General features: G+C 39.9%; 1 protein-coding gene across 1 annotated transcript in view; it reads right to left on the reverse strand.

The window, feature by feature from the left end:
• Positions 1-21302, reverse strand: part of LOC117260580 (matrix-remodeling-associated protein 5) — a 37282-nt gene extending 15980 nt beyond the window's left edge. Inside the window, exons 1-7 of the mRNA XM_033632565.2 lie at positions 20636-21302; positions 16710-16856; positions 11843-11965; positions 10098-10234; positions 3159-3288; positions 1094-1332; positions 583-734 (exon numbers count right to left, since the gene is read on the reverse strand). Of these exons, the coding sequence (XP_033488456.2) occupies positions 583-734; positions 1094-1332; positions 3159-3288; positions 10098-10234; positions 11843-11926 (742 nt within the window). The 5' untranslated portion in view covers positions 11927-11965; positions 16710-16856; positions 20636-21302. The remainder of the gene's footprint in view (positions 1-582; positions 735-1093; positions 1333-3158; positions 3289-10097; positions 10235-11842; positions 11966-16709; positions 16857-20635) is intronic.
• Positions 21303-23800: the final 2498 nt, after the last annotated feature.

A 23800-nucleotide genomic window follows, 5' to 3' on the forward strand; every position in this document is an offset into this window, starting at 1 on the left:
TTGTGAAAGGGGCTGTAAATAGTGATGAAACCAGAAAATTATCACGCGGTTCCCATGGTGTATTTTAGTTTCTATTAGCTCATTGTCTTGGTTTAAGGGCCATACCTCTACTGTTTTGGTTTACTCTCACAGCTCTAATAAAGTAATTTCCAGCAGCAGCAAGCAGCTGTTATCAGCAACAAACCATTGACAAACTTAACTGCCCAGCACCAAACAACACACACTAAAAAAGCAACAAGCTGGTGAGCACAGCGGTGCATTTAACAGGTAAAAACCCAGATATTTAAAACTAAGCCAAAAAGAGAATTCATGTCTAGTGGATACAAACACAAGTCCACATTGCTTTATAAGCTTTGTAAGGGGATAATATGTCACTGTTGTTGTTTTTTAGCTCTTTCCCACAGGTAGCCCAAAAATCAATTCATGCTTTTTTAATTCTTTTGCTGTCCTCCTATGAACCTTTACATAGTAATTTGTCATCCAGTTTAGATAAAAGTATTTGGTACCACAGAAGTGAAGAGGTAAGGAATAGTGGTCTACTGCCAGAAAATAAGATCTGAGTATTAATTCAAGCACCCTTACCTTCATGTGTGGAGCTCCATTCTACCAACCAGTGGAGTTGACAATCACAGGTCCAGGGATTACCATGTAGAGAGAGGAGTTCAAGCCTGGGAGCACTCTTCAGTACTGCGGCAGGGAGCTGCTCCAACAGATTGTCTGACAGGTGTAAGTGTCTGAGACAAAAACATTATATCATTTCCTTTACTTACTGGTCTGCAGGTGGCACTGGGATGATGCCTACACTTGAATGCATTGTGCAGGAGACAGGGAAACAAATATACTGTAGTATGAGGTGCATAACAACTTTATACCTATAAGCAAGTCTTGGTATGTATGCATATTTTAAAGGGAGGGAACTTTTGTTAGGAGCATGCAAACTCCATTAATTTAATTTCAAGCAGTTTCCTGCAAGCAAGGATACATCCTCTCAAACAAGTCTTAGTTCTTTCAAACTACCATTCTTTCCAAGATATATTTACCTTCCATTAAACGAGATAAAATTAGTTAAATAGCCACGGTCTTTTTGTCTTACTTGAGTCCTGAAGTCCAAAAGCTTCCTAGTAGTGACACTGTTATGAAGGTATGAGGGTGGATCTCTTTTAGAAGGTTCCCCTCCAGCTGTAGGAGTTTTAAGGAGGTTAGGCCAGAGAAGGAGTATGGCTCTATAAAATCAATGAGGTTGTGGTCCAGATGGAGACGGATCAAACCAACAAGGCCCTCAAACAGACCAGGGTTCACTGATGTTAGCTTGTTGTAACTCAACTTCAAAATCTGAAAAAAAGAAAGAGTTAGTATTATTCAAACATTCATTGAACATCAAAACTAAATTAAGCAATGAGCAAATTACGGGTTTGATAACTGGAGACAGAGGATAGAAGGGATGTGACTACTGTAAGTCCATAATTAGCAACCTCCATCTCTTGGTAAGTCCAATAACCCCTGACAAAAAAATTATTGTCATCTTTAGCTTGACAGATGCTTTAATCTTTATGCAGCTGCTTGTTTATTCTGTCTCTTTGCATTTTTCATGCTAGACAGGCCATGAACACCCAGTTTGTCTGAACTTGTTTTCTGTAAATGGCTGCCCCAGGAAACCATGAACTAAAAGTGACAACCAATGGCTGGTAGATGTGCATGGATACAGAGAAGGCACCACTTTCTTTGAGGGAACTGCAACATGAACAGTGCTCTCAGATCAATTCAGTCTTTTTATACTGTGTTCCAGAAAAGTGATTGTGTTGACTTTTTAAGAATTCCTCCGGGTGAGATTTTCATTTAGAAAAGTTATCAGTTGACATTACACAAGAACATCCCATCCTCATTATAATAAATTCTTGGGGGACATTTGTTTCTCCAGTAACTTGATGACTCAACCCAACCCAAATTGTGACTGTTTCATATCCAGTTTTGATGTACTGGCATGGATCATCAGTCTGTTTAGAATGCAAATTCAGGCTCTGATTGGACCCATCTGGACCCAACAAGACTCGCTGCATTTTCAGTCAAGCAATCAAAGCGCAACTAATTATTGGCTCAAATGTGGTCTAGGTAGGGGGAAATTTGATTTGGTCTCCTTCACCGTACAATTGTGTGTTCCTCTGGTGTCCCTGCCTAGTTCACTACTTTTACGTATGCTTTGCTACAATGCTCCAGCTATGATTTAGAGCCAGTTATGTAGAGGATAACAAATGCGACACTCAAAAGGGCTGGACTCAAATTGAAGACACCACATCAGCAACCACAAGTATTTAACCACTTAGTCTTGACTTGGATCTGTTGGAACCATTGGATCTGAACAGAATGTTAGAGAAACCACACACCCTTGCAGAATCAATATCAGTAAGTTATGGGACTTAATTGTTAATGATGAGCCATGATTAGAATTAAGTCAGATTTTAAGTCCTACTGTAGGTATAGGTTCACTTGTTCCTATTGTCCTGCAGACCGTGAGGAGATATTTGCTGAATTTGACAAAAAGTGTATTGGATTAAAAAGACTTCACCTTTAACTATAAGTACTATGGTGAAATTACCAGGATACACAAACACACACATGTTCACTTTCATCAATTTTTGGGACATTACATTGACTTACATTCATTTTCTAGACTTACCTAACCCTAACCACTGCTTGCCTAATCCTAACCCCCACCATAGCCCTACCCTAAAGGTTCTGACATATTTTCTGCATTGAACGTCTGTAGACAGCTGTGGCCACGCGTGCAGGCTTCCATTCATAGTACATTTTAGGATCTGCATCAGCCCCAAGCAGTAACAGTCACAAAAAAATGGGCTGCACATGAACATCTGCAATCCTCCCCGATATGGGTGGATGTTGACAATTATGTCATGCGGACCACAGCAGACCCTCATGCAACTTTGAATTGGCCTTCACTTTGATTGCTGACGTACACTTTAGTTGTTTCTCAATTGGGGACATGGCTCTTGTCCTCAATTGCACAAACTGTCCCAATTTAACTTGTCTTTAGTCCGAAATGTTTCCCTGAAGGTAGCCTAAATTAGGCGCACGCACACACACACACACACACACACACACACACACACACATGCACACACACACACACACACAAACTCTACCTGTAGTGATCTCAGGCTGTAAAATGCCCCAGGGTGGACTGTGCTAATGTCGTTGCCATGCAACATGAGCATTTCCAGTTGCCGTAGTGACCTGAATTCTGACCCCTCCACGTCCGTTAGGCTGTTATAACTGTAAGAGAGAGAAAAGAAACAGGACCAGTTACTGTGATGAAAGAGTAACAGGGTTATAAGGAGGGTCAGAGGGACAGGATACTAATATTGACTAAGAGTCATGCTTACATGTGTGTCTAGGCAATGTGACCTTTAAAATGACGCCAAGTGGGGTGGGGGGTGGGGATATGGATATAAAAAAGGAGAAACCTCAGTCAACCTTTGACCTGCAGTTATTTTGTCATTTGTCAGAGGAAACACACACACACACACACACACACACACACACACACACAGATCAAGAATTACCATGCTGCATTTACCTCACAACCTTTTAGAAAAGCAATGCACAGTAGTAGTCATTGGCTCAGCATACCTTTAGAAATTCAGTAGTTTTACCCCCTTGCAAACAACATTAACATAATACTATAAAGTAGCAGGGGTCTATGTGAATATTGCCCTGGTACATCATTATATCAGCAATCAAAATACAAAGACCTATAAAAAACCGTCCTTGGAGTCTTCAGGTTTCAGCACATTACCACAGACATTCCGTCAAAGAGTCAAACTGATTGCCAAGTACAGTATAGAATGGTAGATGACAGAGCCAAAGACATTATTCATCAAAGGAATGCAACAGAGCACGTTCTCTATTGGCAGGGGCCAATGGCATCTGACAGATCTCAGTGAATGAGAGTCAGACCTTCCAACAACAGGAATCATTATTGTCTAAAGGAGTGTACTATCCTGTAGTGAGTTCCTAAACTAAAACACGCAGCATTCCCTGGGTGCAGTTATCCCAATTGAACACATGTGGGAAAATCTGTGTTTTTCCACTGCTATCAATAAAACAGCCAGCTCACAATATATCATCTAGTGGTCACTTCGATCCAGAGTTATTTTCAGTACCATGATGCACATATTTTTAGTGTAGGTTTCTCTATTAGGAATCAAACTTCAAACCCTGGCAGTGTTGGTGCTTTGGTCTACTGAAAGGAAAGCATTTGCATTCCTTCAGTATACAGGAGCTCCAAGCATTCAAAGAGTACATTTCATGCACAATGAAACTGGTCTAATATTTGATGGTCATCTCTTTTTTTTGCATTGTAACGGCTCTGACACACCAAACCGACAGTCGGCCGTCTAGCTAGCTGGAAGCGGCTAGCAGAGCGTTAGCCGCAGCATGACCGGAGGGAAGCACTCAGTTAGCCTCTACTAGTCTCTGAGCTAGCCCCGGCTCTCCGTTTGGATCCAAACTTGGGGGGGGGCGCTACACATTAACTGAAGGGAAATATTATTCGACAAGGGAACACATCTCGATACAACACCGGGACCGTCTGAATGTAACAGTCCGTGGAGGTGCTGTGGTGCTCGGCTGCACATAGGTAACACCTCAACTGTCAGGATGTATCACTCTGTCACTCCGCTCTCTCTCACGCAGAATGTACAGTACGTGCCACTTGGCCATCGGATGTAGTCCGTGTAGTGTGTTCAAATGCAATTGACACAGGGCGACGTGAGGCGACGTGAGGCGACGTAGACGACGCAACAGTTGGCTTTTGTCGCCGCTAGTTCTTTGATGTCGGTTTGGTGTGTCCGCACCTTAAGCTATATAAAGTGACTTGTCACACAGCTTTGGGTACTAAGGGTGCTTTCACACTTGTACTTTGGTTAATTTGGTGCACTGTTGTATTTAATTTTGATCTGGTTCCTGTTCACACAGACTTTTTACATATGAACTGAGAGGAGTAAACATTAATTTATACAGACTGACAGTTAACTCATTCATTGGATAGTTTTGGTCATTGTCGTCCTGCATCATAAGTGCATCATCCGGACCTACATAGAGAAAATCAAAGTCTGGTGACTGACTGAAGTTTAACCCTTTAATGCTTCTGATGTTTATATTTATGTTCTTTGGTGTCACAAAGTTCACAAAGAAATAACTGATATAAGCATGATTAGTATTATTAGACTACAAATTGACAGCAAGTTCTATTTATAATTCGTATCTACTATCGTAAAAATCCTGTGGCTGGTTTGTTGGCATTCACACCACAAACATACCACACAATTTGTAAGCAGGCTGAGACCCACCTTTTCAGGTGGTATCAGTTTATTGTTTGGTCCGCACCAAGGTTCGATTGACAGCTTTCACACCAGCTCAATCGAAGCGGACAAACTGGGCAAATGGACCTGAGTTTGTTTTATTTGAACCAAACGGATGAAGTGTGAAAGCACCCATAGTTTTCATTGGTGGTTATACGCGCAAAATACAATCTGGTTAATATATATTTTTCTGTCTTTATTAGATTAGCTTATATATTTGTATCAATAAGTTGGCATTCTCAAAGATGGAATGCAGCTTAAAATGAAAAGGTTACTTGCAGTATTTTAGGGCCTTTAAGCAACTATTGTTTGTGTCTTCTGCAAATCTTTGCAGTCGCTATGCAGGTTATTGTACAAATAGGGGTAATGGCTCACACTTAGCACACTCAAAGGCATTCATGGTGGTGCACTCAATTGCACACACAAAGTAGTAAAGAGAGCTTCACCATCTTACTTTTTTTTTTTTTTTTTTACTTCTGCACACCTGGCCAATCACTACACATAGTGGGCATGCTTTTTGGATTTCTTTCCTTTTTTTTGGGAACGTTACAAAAATTGCTATATGCAACACCCCCAAGTCAAGTCAATGTTTGGGGGGGTTTCAGATGCTGTTAGATGAGCACGCCAAGCATTTAGTTTGGATTGTGCCAAGGCTGTAAGTTTACAGCTGTACCTTCACTTCGTTGTTCTTAGACTTGTTTCCTTTGTTCCTTTGTTTGTTTCCACAGCGCCCAAATACAAGTGAACTAGACATTGCAATATGCATTCCCAATATGACAAAACTTGATTAGAAATCCGTGGAGGAAGTTCATTTGATTTCAGCTTTAATCATGGCAGACTTGTTTGTGGTGTTTTCCATAGTTCATAATTACTGTATCGTGACAGAGCACATGGAGAAATTGCTGAATCCTAAGTCTCATTGTCACTGTGCCAGGTGCTTACAGTAGGTGGTCCATACCATTCTTCACTCGACTCACTGCAGAGTTCCTTTGAAAGAGGATGGACACCTGCATGTATTTGAGGGGTCTTCTTTTGAAATTCAAAGTGCATTACTCCAAACTAAAAGGAAACAGGCCCCAGAGTGTAAATAAAACACTCCAAACATGCCTGGTGTGAACATATACCAACAGTTTTGCATTAAGAGACCAAATCCCCCTGGTCTGCACCCCAGTGAGCAGGGTGGTCTCACATCAGAGCCTGTTGGCTCCCTAAAGGTTTGTACCCCTTCCAAATGTCTGCTCTGCTGAAGTGTCTTTGAGAAATTCCCTTTATTCTCATTATAACAGACACTGGCTTTACCCCACACAAACATCTACCATCAGGAATAAATAGGGAATCAGAAATACACAAAAGTGCAACATCAAACAGTTGATTCCATTAGCAAAAGTGACAGCAGTGTGTTCAGTTTTGCATTTGACAGTTTACGAAGCCTCAGCCCTCTTAGTTACTATAGCTATGCGTGTCAAGCTGTCTACTCTCACGCAGCACAAATGTTGTTTACAGTGATGATGGTGTCTCAAATGTTTTTTTCATTTTTGAAACAATGGGTCCTTCATTTGAAACAGAGATAGAAAATGCAGCCATCTCTTTTCTGACTGGTATTTCCTAACTGAAATATCAACTGTCACTGGCACCTGGAGCTAGATAGCTAAATAAGTTAACATTAGCTCCATAAGTTGGTTTGAAACACTATCTTTGACAAACATTTTATATTTCCAGTTAAAACAAGAATCCTGAAAAGGAGTCTTAAACAAGCTCTTGATGGTGAGCCTACATTCTTGATACCATATTAAAGGTAAAGAAACAGCATTGCTCTTGTATTACCATGTTGAGCTATAGTCTACTGTAGTTAGTTTGGGGGAAAATACAAGTTTGTTCTTTCTAATATAGTACTGGTATGTTGCTTAGCGTACCTACTTCAGCAAGAAAGACAGAGGCTAAATCTATGCGTTATTCATTCTTATTTTCATATACTAGGGAAGAGTTGCCTTAAATGTAACGTGTTACATATGTAACATGCATGTTTTCTCTTGCTATGTAAATGTCACTATGATGTCATCATGTAGATATGTGGCCAGTGCAGTAGGAAACATCTCTGAGAAATTGCAACAGGATTCATCCATTCTGCAGGGAACGGCAGCTGGAAAACCAGTTCAGCACATACAAAATGAAAATTAAGATCAAGGGATATTTTTGGAATATAAATCTGTGTTTGCATGCCTTAGAGCCAGAATCCACATGGTATCTGCTCTCCATCAGTGAGCATAGTTTTCACATGTCATGCATGCTGGTTCTGGTCTTTAAGGAACATCAAAGCACAAGTGCAACCAACAGCTCACTTGGAACACATGTTACATTTGTAACTGCTTAGATTTGCGAGCACAACTTGATTACTTAACATGTATATATATATTATATATTTATAACTTGTCTGTCAGTTGTTTGTCAATAAAACCTACAGATATAAATGGACTGTGTGGCTGTAGCATAGAGTGTAAAGCGTAGTGACTTGGGGTGTTGCTTCATGACCCCCCAGGGGTCAATGCACAATTGTACAGAGGCATCCCCGAAAAGCACACACTCTGTGTTCAGTCAGTTGTAATTCATTATATTATAAAACAGATTAGGGTTGTATAGTGTTTTTACAACTTCAACTAAACAGGTTTGCTAATGATAGAGGTGTAACCAATGTATTTGCCAATGAGGAAGGAAACAAATTCGCCAACTGTTGCATCCGTTAAGTTTTAATAATATCATTATGTCTTTGAGATCATCTGATCACATCCCTGGTATTAAGTCAATGTAGAAACAGTTGCTTGACTGAAATGTTGTTGATTAGCCATGCAAATGTTTTGTTTAATGCTCTTTTGTAGCCTTGTTACAACTGTAACTCACACTGTCACAATTAAGACTCACATGCTCCTCATTTGTAACACTGGACAGTGACCACTTTGACCAAGTGTTTTTTGATAGAAGACATATGTAGGTAAAACAATCTCTTAGTATAAGTATGAAAAGAAAAAAAAAAACACTTACAATTGAGAGGACCCTCCCCTAATTAACATTACCCAACACGCTCTCACACAGTGAGGACCTAGGCACAAAGTTGTAGAATGAAATGCTCCTTGGTCTTGGAAGAGACACTGTGTTGTGTCACTACTGTAGGTAGTTAGCTAAATAGTTCAACGTGCTAACTCTTGCAGCTTACATTTGAGCAACAACACTGTCATTAAACCATTCTTTACACCTTTGCTGTTGTGTTCTTGGTTTTGGACAAAAATAGACACCATTCTCCATATTCTTTATATACAGAGAAGCAATTTTACTGCAACCCCATGCACATGGGCCTGCATTGGACAATCACTTTCTGGGTTTGGGTTTCACTTTGAGGGTTAAGCAACTGGTCTACAGGAGGAAACCAGAAATGCATAGTCAGCTTCTCACTCATGTTGCTGCCATGTGGAAATCATGTAATATGTCATGCATCTGCAATGATATATTATATTCCATGTATCTGTTTATGTGTGCCCTGTCTGTTTTTGGGCCGTTTTCATCCTGCAGTATGTCTTTAAAATGGTTAGATCAGAACCATAAAGCAAAGGCAAGAATGACCTATAGTTGTAGGAATCTATTACTTTATTCAGTTTGACCTGAAGGGGGTGGTGTAATTTAATATAAAATAACACTTACTGTTGCCAAACCCTTCCTAATGTCATGCCATTTAAATATTATATGAATTCTGTTTTGGTTCAAGACGCAGATTACCTGGAATTCACTGATAGCTTCCACAGTGCTGCTCCCACAGTGCAGAAGCACATATGGAGACAGTTTACCTCCTGTGGACTGAAGCTTGGCAACGCATTGTAGCTTTTGTGATCATTTACCTACTGAAATGCTTTATCACATCCTTGCATTAGGCCTATAGCCAGTCATGAAGAGCTGGAGAGCTATTTTAAGCACAAATGTAATGCACCTGAATTGCAGCGATAATGTAGCTGTTTCCACACGCAAATGGAAAGCCTCCTGTGAACAATAGTGTAGCTCTGGCTGCTGCTTGCCAAGTAGTTTACCATGTAAATATGTATTGTTTAGAGCCAATTATCAGACAAGGATGTTTACTACATACAAAACGCTGGCTGGGCTATTTCTCTGCTGTGCTGGAGGGCAGTGAACGCTCCGTCCTCATGGAAGCGATTAGGAGATTTATTCCCTCCGGAGTCAATTCAGTACCACATGCTGGTGCTAAGCCCTTATCTTCTGGGTTAAAAGCAGATGTTGTCACATTAAATGCACCATAGGCTGTGTGCTGATTACCCTGCTGATGAGACTGCTGTCTTTGGTATAAAACTGGCTTCTTTTGTGCTTAAAGAAGGCTGACATATGATAAACTGATGGCATGCAGAAGCAATGTTTTCATGATCTCACCCTCTAAGGCAAAAGATAAATCCTCTGTTGAATCCATGGACTAAAAAAGTGATCTCAAAAGAACAGCCTTGACAACCAAAAAGCACTTGCTTCAGCATTTTGGTTTGTGAGTTATTAGAGGCAGAGTTGATCATTTGTTAGCCAAAGAAAACACTTCTCTGACAAATCACCTACTCCACATTCCACACTGTTTCCTGTAGAGTGTTTAGTTTTCCTCCCCATGGGCTGTCACCGATGTCAATGTCTCAATGCTTCTGTGAGCATGTGTGTTTATGTATAGTGATTGAGCCTTACCCAAGGTTGAGCCTCTCTGTGTCTTTAGGGAAGGTTTTTGGTATGGTAGTGAGGTGTCTGAACGTACAGTGGACCTCTTTAACACCTGGACAGCTACAGCTCCGTGGGCAGGATGGGATGGCCTGTATGGGGGAGATCTACAGAAAGGAGAGGAGAAAGAAAGGGCCGATAGAATTAAAGGAAAGGTTAGTAACAGAGAGCAATCAGATGGAGGAGGTTAGACATAAAATGAAAGAGAGAGGATATATGAGAGAAGGTATAATAAAGGAGGTATGAGAAAGCAGTAAGCAGAGGCAAATTCAGAAATTCAAAAAAGATGAGAAAAGAGAAGGAGAAGCAAACAGATGAGTTCAGGCCTGTGTAGGCACCGGCAGTTTGGAAAGAAATCAATACTAAGTGAAAGAACTTGAGGCTTATATTAAATAAACCAGGTGTGCTAACATTGTGCCCTCCTGTGCCCAGTTTCATCAAGATGAATTCAATATTTCCTTGGATGAGCTGTAGTTTTGTTTTGTTTTTTTAAAAAAAATACACTTTATTCACATTTCTACCCTTATGATATGTTTTTGTCTAACCCATAACTTTACTTAACTTACCCAGCTGGCACCAGATGTCAACGTGATGTCAGAAAGACGTTGGACTCTTACATCGAACAGACTTCAGCTTTTGGTGGGCATGAAAATCGGTTTGATGACATTTAGTTGGGTAGTCAATAACATTCTGATTTGCAGACGTTGGGTTTTGTTCTCCATCCCTCATGACTATATGTCATTTATCTACATCAAGATGACGTTGGCATGAGATTTTTGGAAGATGCTGGAGTTTGGTTATTTAACAACACAACTTAAAATCAACAAAATATCAACGTCATCTGTTATCAGTATGTCAAATTGACATTGGCATTAGTCACTCGACGTCACAACCTAAATTCAACTAAATAGCAGCATCTAACAATGTTGGTGGCCAGATGGGTAATAAGACTGTGACTTCTGTTTGGAGTGGTTTCCCAATAAAGTAACACCTACAACACAACAACATTTTTACATTGTCTTCACAGCCAGTAAACAGCCTGTAGTAGGCTGGCTCTTTTTTGTAGATTGACAGGTGGGTGAATTCACAACCCGTAGATTATGGTCACTGATAGCAATATTATTTGTGCATCACTTGCAACTGCTATTTGCCCCTTTTCAAGATCCAATTCAAAGAAGATATTGCACTAATTATATTAGAGCCCAAACACAGTCATAAAGTTTTGCAGCTGAGTGCCATTTCTTTGTCTAATTGCAGTTATTCATGTGGCAAAGTATTAAGTGTTGTCTTCGCACTGAGAACACAGCAGGCAGATCAATGGTGGAGAGAAAAATAAACCAGAAATGTTCAGACTGTGAGCTACAGGTCCTGACTAACTGTGTGTGTGACAACTAGAACTGATCTTTGTGAACTGGACTGTTTTTGTAAAGAGTCATATTTGCATAGAAATGAGTCAGATTTGAGCCAAATGTATGTGTATTACCTCATTTAAATATGTGCAAATAGCACAGGAGCCCGAGATGTTATTTGCTTGGTAGCGCAGACAGGGGTGCATTTCACCATTTGTGGATGCTTTTGAGAATTACACATTTTTGTTTTTATGAATTTGCCCCCAAGTGTCACAATGTAAGTGACTTTTATCAGTCAAGCTTTGCTGATTTAAGTAACTAAGCACTGGCTTCTATAAAAAGAGAGCTTCTGCAATGAAGATATACCGTTTGCCATAGCAGTGATGAGAAGAGCAGGGGAAACCATGCTGCGGCCAACCTGCAGATGTTGGCACACCACCACAGCGCCATGACTGGATGGCTGTCTGATGGCTCACGTCATCAATACACCTGCAGGAAGGGATAAAGTGATTTAGATGCACAGATTTATGTCCAAACATTAGAAACATAGCATGATGTAGTGTAGTGATATGGCTACTGATCTATGCGCACAGTAGATAATGATGTACATAAAGTGACCCACTTGTAACCTGTACAAAGTATGCTCTATAATACCTCTTGCCCATTCCCTAATGGATGGGCTCCAGGCTCTCATGACCCTGAACAGGATAAGCAGTTTATAGAATGGATAGATGGATGGATGGGACAATAAGTAGAGTTATAATTTGGTTCATACATCCAGCAGATACAGAGCAAAAATGAATCTGTGTGGGTTTTTGACCTCCAACAAGTCTTGAGGGAAATATCTGACTCCATTATGTTCACCAACTATGTAGTTGCTACTATGAACTAAAACAGCAAAGTTACAAGCCATCAAATAAAAACAATGAGCTAAAAGAGGCTAAAAATCATCACAGAGTTGAGGGATGTGTAGGTTTATCACTACGAGCCCCCCTTTCACTGATACATATTCATACGATCTATTGGTAATAAACATGTAAGTAAACATGTTTCTGAATGAATGAACTTTATGACTGAATGAATGAACTTTATTCATAAAGCACCTCTCATGCACAAAATGCATTATAAGATAAGAATAATAAATAAGAATACTAAAACAGATAGCTGCTAGTTATAGGCTATGTTAGAAAGATATGTTTTCAGTCGCTGTTTAAAACTGTCCACTGTTTAGATTGCTGTTACAGTACTTATACGTATAAGCCAAATGCACAAGCAGGAAGCCCTTAATAGTATACACATAGCTTTTAGTGCATGGGCGTATTGTGTGTATCTGCACACACACACACACACACACACACACACACACACACTCAATACTCAGCAGATATCTCTTTTAACCTCTGATACCTGATGAGTTCTTTAAGCAGCAATAACTAACTCTCAGATTAAGTTGTTAGCTTGGGCTAGACATGATGAAAGAGAAAATTAACATAATGACTTGCAAAATGCAGCACATTAAGAACCACTTTACACTTGCCCAAGCTGGTACACTCACAAATGTTAGAGGAGGAAAGAAAGAAAGAAAGAAAGAAAGAATTCACATGATAGCATTAGTAAGACTGAGAGAGGTGAAAGCTGTTAGAAATCTCCATGGCTGAGTAAGTTGACAACTGTAGCAGCTCTCCGAATACCAAACTATTCGCCCTCAAGGTTGATAAAACACGTCAGAGAGGTTTAAACACTCGATTAAATCCTGCTTGTATTCACTACACCTCTCAGAGACTCTCAGACTCAAACTCAGCAGAGTGTAAATCCCCTTTTATCTGACATAATCATGTCCAAAACTACAGGAAGGCATATGTGTATATCTGAAGACACACAATAGACACATCATCTGTCATCACTGGGGATTAATGACTCAAAGTCACACTCTGGTAGGTCAAACAAATATGGTACAGTGCAACACAATACAAAAGACAGCAGAGTGGAAAATAACCACTTAACATTGGCAGTTGTGGTTTGCTACAGCGCCAGGTGGTTTGGCACTCACTGTGTTGGTTTAAATGTTAACATGCTCCTCTGAGGGAATTACATACCAATTACATACAGCCACACACACACACACACACACACACACACACACACACACACCCGTCTGATAGTTGAAAAACTCAGAGGGGAGAGGGAAATGGGCGGAGCAAGAGAAAGAGTAGTATTCACAGGTAGAACCAAATAAAACACTGACATATTTTGAAGTCACTAGAGGCCAGTTTGGGGTTTCTGGTTTCCACTTCTATCTCTGTGTTCTCTCCACTCAGGGAGGCTAATTTACCTAACAGCTGTGTGTGTGTGTGTGTGTGTGTGTGTGTGTGTGTGTGTGCTTGGTTTGTGACATTTGTGACAGGAAGACAGGAGGAAAGTGTCCTAAAATTTGACCTGGATCATGATGGATTATTGATATTCATGCTTTCTCTCTCTCTCTCTCTCTCTCTCTCTCTCTCTCTCTCTCTCTCTATCTCACACACACACACACACACACCGGTCTGGACTTCCTGATCTGACAAACACATTAACCTACATAGAGGTTAGTCAGGCTCGCTGTTGACTTCAGTGATGACAGCTGAGATCAGACGAAATGTTTCCAACAGAGAGATTATCTTCAGATTGTTACAAGTGAAAACTGGCGAAAGGAATAACAAATGTAACATTCTCAATACCAAGAAATTCATGTTACTTTAACATGCGGGTCTACAAGGTAGAGGCCAAAGCCATGTTGGCTCTGCAATATGACATCCACCACTGTGATGAATGTCGGAGCGAAAGGGAGCTCAATGTATCCTACTGTGTTTTACATTTTTGTCTGGGTTGACATAACAAGAGTCTACAGCCGTGCTAGCAGCTTTGTGAGGCCCCGATCACACAGAAAGTGACAGTGCGAGGCGCAACACATTGCTTTTTTTAAAAATTGAATGCCACTAGTAAAAAAACACACTTGCTGCTCCTGTCTATTGTTACCAGGCAACCACCTCATCAAATCCTTACCCTAACCTTCGCGTGTTATCAGTCTATCGGTTGTTTTTTTCTTTTGTATGTTTGTTTTAGCTTTTTTATCAAATTCATTTCACAGTAAATGTAGTAGTTACTAAAACGGACAGAGGGTACTTGCTGTAGCTCTGGTTGAGGGTGAGAGGTTGTCAGCAAATAGTTTGTTGGGCACAGGGAAACGGAGATCTGTGTGGGTACATGAGACCCTGAAAAAGACGGTGGATCACAGAAAGTACCAACAGTTGGTCCAGGAGCTTCACCTCAATGATGGCCATGTCTAGGCATATTTTAGGATGACTCAGAGTCAGTTTGACAACCTGCTGTCTACCATTGGACCTAGCATAACAAAAATGAATACTAACTACAGGGTGTCCACTGATCCTGCCGAGCAACTGAACACCAATATCTCCTCCATTTGTTACCAACTGTAAACTTGTTGTGACCACCATAGAGGGTCAAATCATCCGACTGGACAATGGGAAAAAGGCGGAGATGACGTGGGGCGCTTTTCCGTTTTGAGTTTAAGTTTTTTCAAATTGAGGAGTTCAGAGTGCTCAGGCAAAAATGGCAGGTACGTGTCAGAGCGCAAAAATGCGAAGCGTGTAGCAACGCAAAAATAGTGAGCAAAAAGCTTCACTTTCATTAAAACAATTGACCTATGGCTAAGCCCCACCTTCAAACGCGATGAGCCAATCACAGTGCGTATAGCCACTCCCATACACTTGGATGTTCTCTGCCTGGACGTTCATTGAAATGCATTACAAAAAGTCCGTTTTGTTCGGTTTTATGAGCTTTTTCTGAGATTTGAAGTTTAAAAATGGTCAAACGGTGTGCATGGGGTACATGCAACTCCAACTAAAGGTATCCTGAGAGGCTGGGCTACGAGGTGTATTTTTTTACACCTTAAACCACATCTCAACAGAGAAAAGTGTCTCCTTTGGATAAAGTTGTGTGGTAACATTAGACCACAACATAAACTCAACGTGAAAAAAATTAACAAGGATGTCTACATCTGTTCTAAGGTAAGACAGCATTGTGTTTGAGGCAACATATTGTCACTTTGCTGGAAAGAAATATGAAGTTATCTTTAACATCTCTAGCTAACGTTAGCTAAAGTTAGCCTAACGTTAGCTCCTGGCTGCGTTGTTCATCATGTCACCTTGTTTGCTGGGAGTTCATTAGCCTATTTTGTTCTAGTTTTGTACTTTGGTGATCGTACATCATTGTTAGCTGTTGTCCAAAGGGCTCTAGTTAAGCTAACGTTAACTTCTAGAGCTTAGCTTCATTAACTTATCTGTAATCGCCGAGATAACAAAGGCTGGCAAACGTGGGGCTTAGCCATAGGTCAATTACAAAAAGCTGCTTCCAGCTGATAAAACATTTTCTGTCTGATCGGGGCCTGAGAGCTCAATTTAGGCACAGCAGTGCCTTGAGCTTACTGCTAATTTTGACTCACTAACATGATAATGTTTAGCAAGTAAAATGTTGACCAAGTTTATCATCTGGCATATTAGTTTGCTAACATTTCATGTCATTAGTTTTAAATTTTGGACGGAAAAAAAATGACGACACTAGATCAAAAGTCAGGGCCTCACCAAAATAAGTAAACTTCATCCTGAGGAGGAGATGAGTATGTGTATGAAATTTCATGGCAATCCACCCAATAGTTAAGATATTTCACTCTGGACCAAAGTGGAGGACCAACGTTGCTTGCCAAGGTCGAGAGTTAATTTTAACATTCACACTCAAAATATAAGAATATGCTTTTGAAATATGATAACAATCATTTATTTATCCACAGAGGGGAATCCTCTCATCTTGCATTCTCCACAGGGAGGTCAGAGGTCAAAGGTCCACTAACAGAAGTTCATTGTGCAAGGATAGTAGGAGCTTGATCTTCTGCTCTCAGGTCTCTAATGACTTTGCCACCTTGTGGCCACGATCATAAAAGTTTATGCTCAACATTTTTAAAAAGTTACTATCTGACATTGGTCATAAGATATACTATATGGCTCACAATGAATGTCCCATATTGTCTGCGCAAACGTGGTCATCAGCTCTGTAATTTAAATAACATGTTGAAAGGATATTGGATGCATTTTATTAGGTGTTACACAGAGCTGTTCAGTGACCCTTACTTATAATGTGATTAAGTATGACTAGAGTCTGTAGCTGCAGCAGCTCCTACCTTGACTTTACACAGCAGTAAAGGTGTCCATTCAGTCGGTCTCCAGTATCAAGAGCTATGATGATCACAGGTAGACGCTGTCAGCCAGCTAGTTTTCTGCTCCTGCTGTCCTCTAATAATGGCTTTACCAGCTCCCCCGTGTTAGCACTTTGGAGACAGACAGAGGACAGCAGAGGAAATGAGAGGAGAGGGGGAAACAGAGAAGAGGAGAAAGGAAAGGATGTAGAGGAGGAGAGGACAGCAGAATAGAAAGAGAAAACAGATGAGGAGATGAGAAAAGGGTTTTCCTGTACAATGAAATCACTTAGTACCCCTCCCAGACTCTCACCTGACAGAGATAAAGTACTTCCAGTCAAGGAGCCAGAGCATTACACTGTCTGACCTACTGCTTATCAAAATCATATGTTCACTGGCACATAGTGTTTTTCCTCTAAATCCTGCCAAAATACATCCCTGACTCCTTTGTTTCCTTCTATATAGTCTTTCTTTCCACCTCACAATCACCCACATCTTCTGTCGTATACTTTTAAAAACAGTCAGTGAATGAACTAACTTTAATATGTTAAAGTCATCTAAAAATAAATATTTAATGAATGAAGGATGGGCAGAAACAGGAAAGGCTATACTCTACCTTAAAATACAAGAACATAGAAACCCTACCAGTAGATCATTGGATCATTGACTAAAATAAGCATACAGTGTTTTGAATGATAGCACGAGTAGCCAGTGTGTAGCAAAATAAAAATGAAGGCTAATATCTTGGTGGTTAAAAGTTGTTGAAGCTGATGGTGCCACTGCAGTTGTACTATTATAGCACATACTGTTCATTAGAAGTAAGTGTCTTCTGAAATTCTGGGTTTTACGTGTAATTGCATGGCAAACAACAAGCTCTGTATCTCCTTGGCCTCATTGTTGACACTGTTTCTAGTGCAGTGTGTGTGTCACTTATGGGTGCATTCATTCATGCACTCGAACACACCCTTTGTCTGCAATTACAGTATGGTGGTAAATAGGGTGTTATGCTAACCTCTGGTTATAGTAGCCAAATTGCAGTTAAAAAAAGTTAAAAAAAATGCCAGTTTCTTTTAATAGCTTGTGACATCATTGGGTAACTTTGCCCAGGTCTGTGAGCAACCAAAATCTGCTTTACCTGGAGACAAAGACTAGTGAGTACCTACACCATATTGTTGTGGAAGTCTTGTAAGCTGTTACCTTTGCAGAACTGTTAGCATATCGAGTGTAGCCTATAATTTCTATTTATCACTAGCTTCTGATATCTAGGCTGTTTGTGTATGCTAGCTCAGGACTAGCTAATGCTTGTATTTTACAGTGTGTATATCTGCAATGTCTACATTAATGGTGGTAAGTACAATGTTATGCTAACCTAATTTAGCAAAACTGTGACAGTCAGAGCCAGGTTAATACAATGCCAGAATTTTAAAATCCATCCTAGCTTTCTACCACTAGCTAGCTAAGGAGATATTTCACACACCTTTTTTGTTTGTTTTTTTGCATTGTAGTCAATGTGATTGAAGTGGTTAGCATGCTGCTAATGCTCTTGGGGCATAGGCTACCCTTTTTTCACGAACAATGTGTCTCAAACTGTTGGAGTTTTTTAAGTGTCTATGATATTAAAAATGAAAAATTTTGAGCAAATGCTCTTGTCTATGCCATGCTCGCTGCCCAATAGGCCTTTTCTTGGCAGACATTTTGACTTGCCATAGCAAGAACAAAGGCACAGGTGTAACAATTAGCATAGAACTAAGCGATAACTCTCTTCCATTTTGTCCAGTCCCAGCTATTGTTTATTGTATTAATTACACCTGTGTTTTTACTGCTAATATATGCTATATCATCAGTGGAAAAGGTATACATTTTTGCTGATAAAAACATGGAGTTATATCATCTAATAAACAGAAACTACCATAATATAAAGAGTTTCGGTTGGCTTTTTCGACTGCCTGAACCTAGCTGTATTACAGATTGCTGATGTCGTCAGCTACAGCTTCCTAACACAAGCAAAACACACTATAGCCTCTCACAGCCTAAAAAACATCAGTGTAAATAGAATAATAGTTGCAGTAAGGAAATACATTACAATGTGTTTTTGAGACGTCCAGTATGATTGCCCGAGTGTGGCTAAAGCTTGCATGCAGCACCATCAGTCAAAAATCTACCAACTATGCAAATCTTGGTGTCTTTGCTTAATAACTTAAAACAGATCAAAAGTCAAACCAGACTCCTTAATACATGGTGTGTTCCTTTAAGAATGTCTGACTGAGGCCAATACATCTTCATGTCAAAAGCATTACGCTGACTGCCAGCCAAGTCAAAGCTGCTCCATTCAAGATAACACATGTCAAGAGATGACTACAATATGATTCCCACATGTTTTCATGCAAGTCTTTAATATCATGTGTTATCCATATATCCTCATTCACAAATCTCTTTTAACATAATATGTAGAGTGTTGCTATCGGATACTAACCTTGCCTTCCAAAGGTTATTTGGCAAGCTTAACAGCGATGCTTTATGATTGACAGACACATATTGGAACATTTGTAATTAAAATATTCAGGGTTTTAACATGATGATCCTACTTATTTCACCTGCGTCTGGATTATGGTAATTTATTTAAATTTATGACATAGAGATATGACTTTTTCATATTCTGAAGAGACCTCTGAGGGTAAAAAGAGTACACTCTGGTTTCATAAGTCTGTTTTATTTATGGTCGTTATAAAACCTGTAAGGGCTTAAATATGGAACAAATGTGTTTTTTTCTTTTTGTGTCACAAAGCAAAGGTTTCACTTACACTGTATATTTAGGATAAAAACCAGAATCCTCTGACCTTAACTGATCGCTTAAACTATTTAATAGGCAGATTCCTTTGAGAATTCCTTTCCAAGTAGTGGCTGTAAATCTCTCAAAGTTTTATCATGGCTTGCTGCAGTGGCACGGAGAGAAGCTCAGGTGGCTTTTAAGTAAATCTAGAAGTACTCTGTACTCTCTATGTAAAATCTAACCAGCTTTCATCCGTCTGTTGTTTGTTATTACTGAAAGTTGGCCGCCTTTAGTCAGTAAAACAAAGATGCATGTAGCTAATAAATACTTAAGAGTATTTATACAGAGCGTCTGTTCGCCTCAAGTGCTCATTGGTACCAGTATGACTGAAATGCACTTTGTCAAAGGACCTAGGTTCTAGTAAACAAACTTTCCAAGCAACAGGCTGATGGAGATTTCTATGTCTTGCACACAGTATATCAAGTATAAATATTTGCTCTTTCAGATGCTCTTTGAACATAATCATATGGCAATCTTTTGCAGCCTTTTTTAGTTTACATATAGTCCAGAAAAATCCAAGAGCTTTTGAAAATGAGCTGTATTTCACAGTTTTCCTGATACTTGTGGACAAAGAGTTGCTCTGTAGACCAAAGTAAACAGCACTGCACTGTGTACCATGCTAATTCTACTCAATTAAATCAACAGATGAGTTACTGTGACACCAACCACATCTGTCACTACATGACAGTCAGTATGAAATCAGATTCCAAAGTGAGGCGGCACGCTCGGAGGTTACAAATACAACTGCTGCTCTAAAGCTGTCATTTTTACAACCTTTTGACACTCACTTGTCAACCTCTGCTTATTTAACTGACACTTTCAGATGAGGACAATTAGTCGTCAGCCATACATCAACTTCTGTCAGTTAACTGTTAAAAAATGACACTCAGCCCATGCAAACGCTCAGGCTATTGCATCACTGCATGTGAGAAAAGTTTTAAATGAGCATCTCTGTATTAAAACCAGAAATCTGCACAGAAAACTAACAAACCTTTAACCTAAACAACAGCCTCTGTTAAAATTACTTTTACATCTGGGAGCATTTAACAAGTTCTCATTATCAAAACCACAAGAGACTCACCTGGAAATTCTTCCAGTTAAGGAAAGGATAAACAGTTGAAGTAAAAAAATAGACTCCAAAACAAAGTCCTTTAGTTTTCACAACAGGCTGGAAAGACCAAGTTTTACAGGGAAACAGGCATAAAAAAGTATCCAGTTGATGTATTAGTCCTTTGGATGTTTGCTGAGTTGTAAAGCCACTGAGGTCCCGAGGTCTGTGAAAGAGAGAGCAAGAGAGGGGATGGAGCGCTCTGTGTGTGTGTATGTCTGTGCCTGTGTGTGTGTGTGTGTGTGTGTGTGCATTAGTTTGACCCTCTGTTGGTCCTTAAAGCATCTGGATTTCAGATTAACTTCTTTCCCTCTTTCTCGTCCCGTTCTGTAACTGTGCGGTCAGGAATGCAGCTTCTCCATCCCCTCCTACACCTACGCTCCTTCCTTCACCTCCTCCATTCATCTCCATTCCCTCTTTTTGCTTTAACTATCCCTCGCTCTCCCTCGCTGATAGTCTTGACTTCCATTTCAAAAAAGCAATCCTGGTGGAAACATTATCACTTTCCTTTCCGTTTCCACTGTTTTTCTCACTTTCCCACTCCTCTGTGTGTCTTTCTTTTTTGCCTCCCGTCTCTTATCTCTGCTTTCTTTCTCTTTCCCCTCTCTGCCTGTTTTTCTCTTCACACGCTCTCACCTTTCCTACCCTCCACCTCCCTCTTTCTCTCTTTTCTCCCTCTTGAGGTACATTACAGCTTTTGAACACAGACAGTTAAAATAATCCGCCTATAGATATGGAGCCTCTGCCGGCAGCTACACACACTGACACGTACTTTGCAAGAGTTGGCAGGCAGTCAATATCATTCATGTGAGCTGCCTGGATAAAATTTACAGTGAATCCAATAGGATGGGGAGGTTTTAACAGTCCAATTGTCTATTAAGCCCTGATGCCGTATGTAATACCTGCAGTGTTGACACACTGTGGCACCATACCTTGTCTGTGTCGACATAGCAATTTACAGGACTGAAGGCAGTTTTTGTCATGCAGAAATGTAAAGTCTGGGCTTTTCAGAACATCACTGGTGGCATGCAATGGCTAAATACAAGTCATTTTGCTTGTTGACAATGTAATAGGCTTGATCTTGTGGCTAACATTTGGAAACACTTAAGTCACTGACCTGCTCATTTGTTGTTGGAGTCAAACTCTAAACAAATCTATATAAATAGGTCTTTTGTTACAGAGCTCTTTTGTTAATGTGCCCACATTTATGTAGTTTAGTTCAGTTAGAGAAGAAAGAGATGGAGCCATTCATGTGTGCGCCACAAGCCAAAGCTTGTAAAACATTTAGCAAAAGCCTGTTGGTATAAAGCTGGAGCAGTTGAAGAGTTGTTTTTTTCTTTTCTTTGTTCCCACAACCACCCCCTTATTGGAGGACACTTATCTTTTTATTTTCGATTATAATTGTGTCTAAAAGCTATACCTAGGAAAAATAAATTAGTTACAATCTAATGCTTCAGTAAAAATGAAGAAAACAGGAGCAAGCTTCCATCTAAGAACATTGACATAAAATCCTGGAGCCTATCAGCTATTGGTCTGATAACAATGAGCCCCTGGGGCCAACGGCCATTTCAGGTGTTCTGGTGTAGCAAGCAATTATCTAGGCCAAGACTTTCTCTCCCATGCGGCAGCCATGCATCAAAAAATGCAGCTGCCCAGTGCATCTTATGCAGACGCTAAAGGGTGCCTGGGTAGGTCAGTATCAGACACTAACCATGCGTCTATATTTGAAGAGCTGGGAGTTAGACCAGGTTGCTATGAGCAGAAATCTGTGTTGAATGCAAATACATTTTTTTTTTAAAAAAAAGCTAAACTGTTGTCAGACGATAGCAATGGGTTCTGAGATTTCATTTCAGCCAATGTTTCACCTCTTTTGCTCTCCACAGAGACTGTTTACCTACTGCTCAAATGTGATTGGTCAATACTACTCATACCACAGACTACAAAACACTTCCAATAGCAATATCTTGTCTTCTTACCTACAGATACTTAAGTTTATCACCCGCCCTTTGCCAATCCCATCAAACTGCATTGATATCTTTTACTTGTAATTAGTTTGTGCAAGTAATACTCTTGCTGTACATTTTACAGTCCTTTAAAGCATTTAGTCTGCAAGTTATTCTCCATGTTTGTGTTAAAAATAACGCTAACATATAGCACAAAATGTCACAACGTTCTTGCCGGTCATTTGGGTTCAGTATAAATGTGTAATCTCTATTAAAATATTAGCACATATATATTTTCTGATCTGGATATTCTATCCATCATGATTGCTTGGTATCAGACCTTGGTATCACTGCCCACTTCTGTGATTTTTTTTAGCAACTCAGCTAAGTAAGGTGTTGAGCTCACTTATTGTTCCCTGGTTGGAAAAAAACTGAGCCAATCAGAACTTATACATATAAAGATAGCTTTGTGTATTATTAGGGAGGACGTCATCTTCCTTTGACACAGCCTGAATGATATAAAAATAAGTAAAGTGACACATAAACTCGATGTCAGGCTGAATATTGTATCGAGATGTAAATTTGACAAACTTGACAGGATAGAGAGGGCATTCATACCAAAAGAAGGCTCACTATATTTAGATGAAAAAATGATGCGTTTATATTGAATGACGTGTTTTTTCAGACCTGTGCCAGATTCAATATATGAATTCATTCATTCTTTTCTAATCCTCAGTTGTCTCACACAGGAGACAACTACACTTTGACATCACTCAGCACTTTCTCTCTGCATTTTTTCTGGTATCCAACACCGCGCGCACACACACACACACACACACACACACACACACACACGCTAATACACATTTCAGTCATCAGCTCATCATAGTGATGATGGTGTCTGGTGCCAGTTCCATGGGCCAAATCTCATGGGCATTCTCATGCCACCTTCTTTTTCTAACACACACACACACACACACACACACCCACACCCACACACATAAATGCACACACATAAATGTACATACACAAATACAAGCAGGGTCATTGTAAGCAATAACAATCTTTGCATCCTGTTTTGACAGGCATCTTTTCTCCCTTTCTGTAATGTTTTTTGATGTATTGTGACCATGTGTGTGCATTTTGGAGCAGTATGTGCACACCTGAACATTTCTAAAGCTCTTCCACGTCAGTG

This window comes from Epinephelus lanceolatus, chromosome 7 (assembly GCF_041903045.1).
Source record: "Epinephelus lanceolatus isolate andai-2023 chromosome 7, ASM4190304v1, whole genome shotgun sequence".
Lineage (NCBI taxonomy): Eukaryota > Metazoa > Chordata > Actinopteri > Perciformes > Serranidae > Epinephelus > Epinephelus lanceolatus.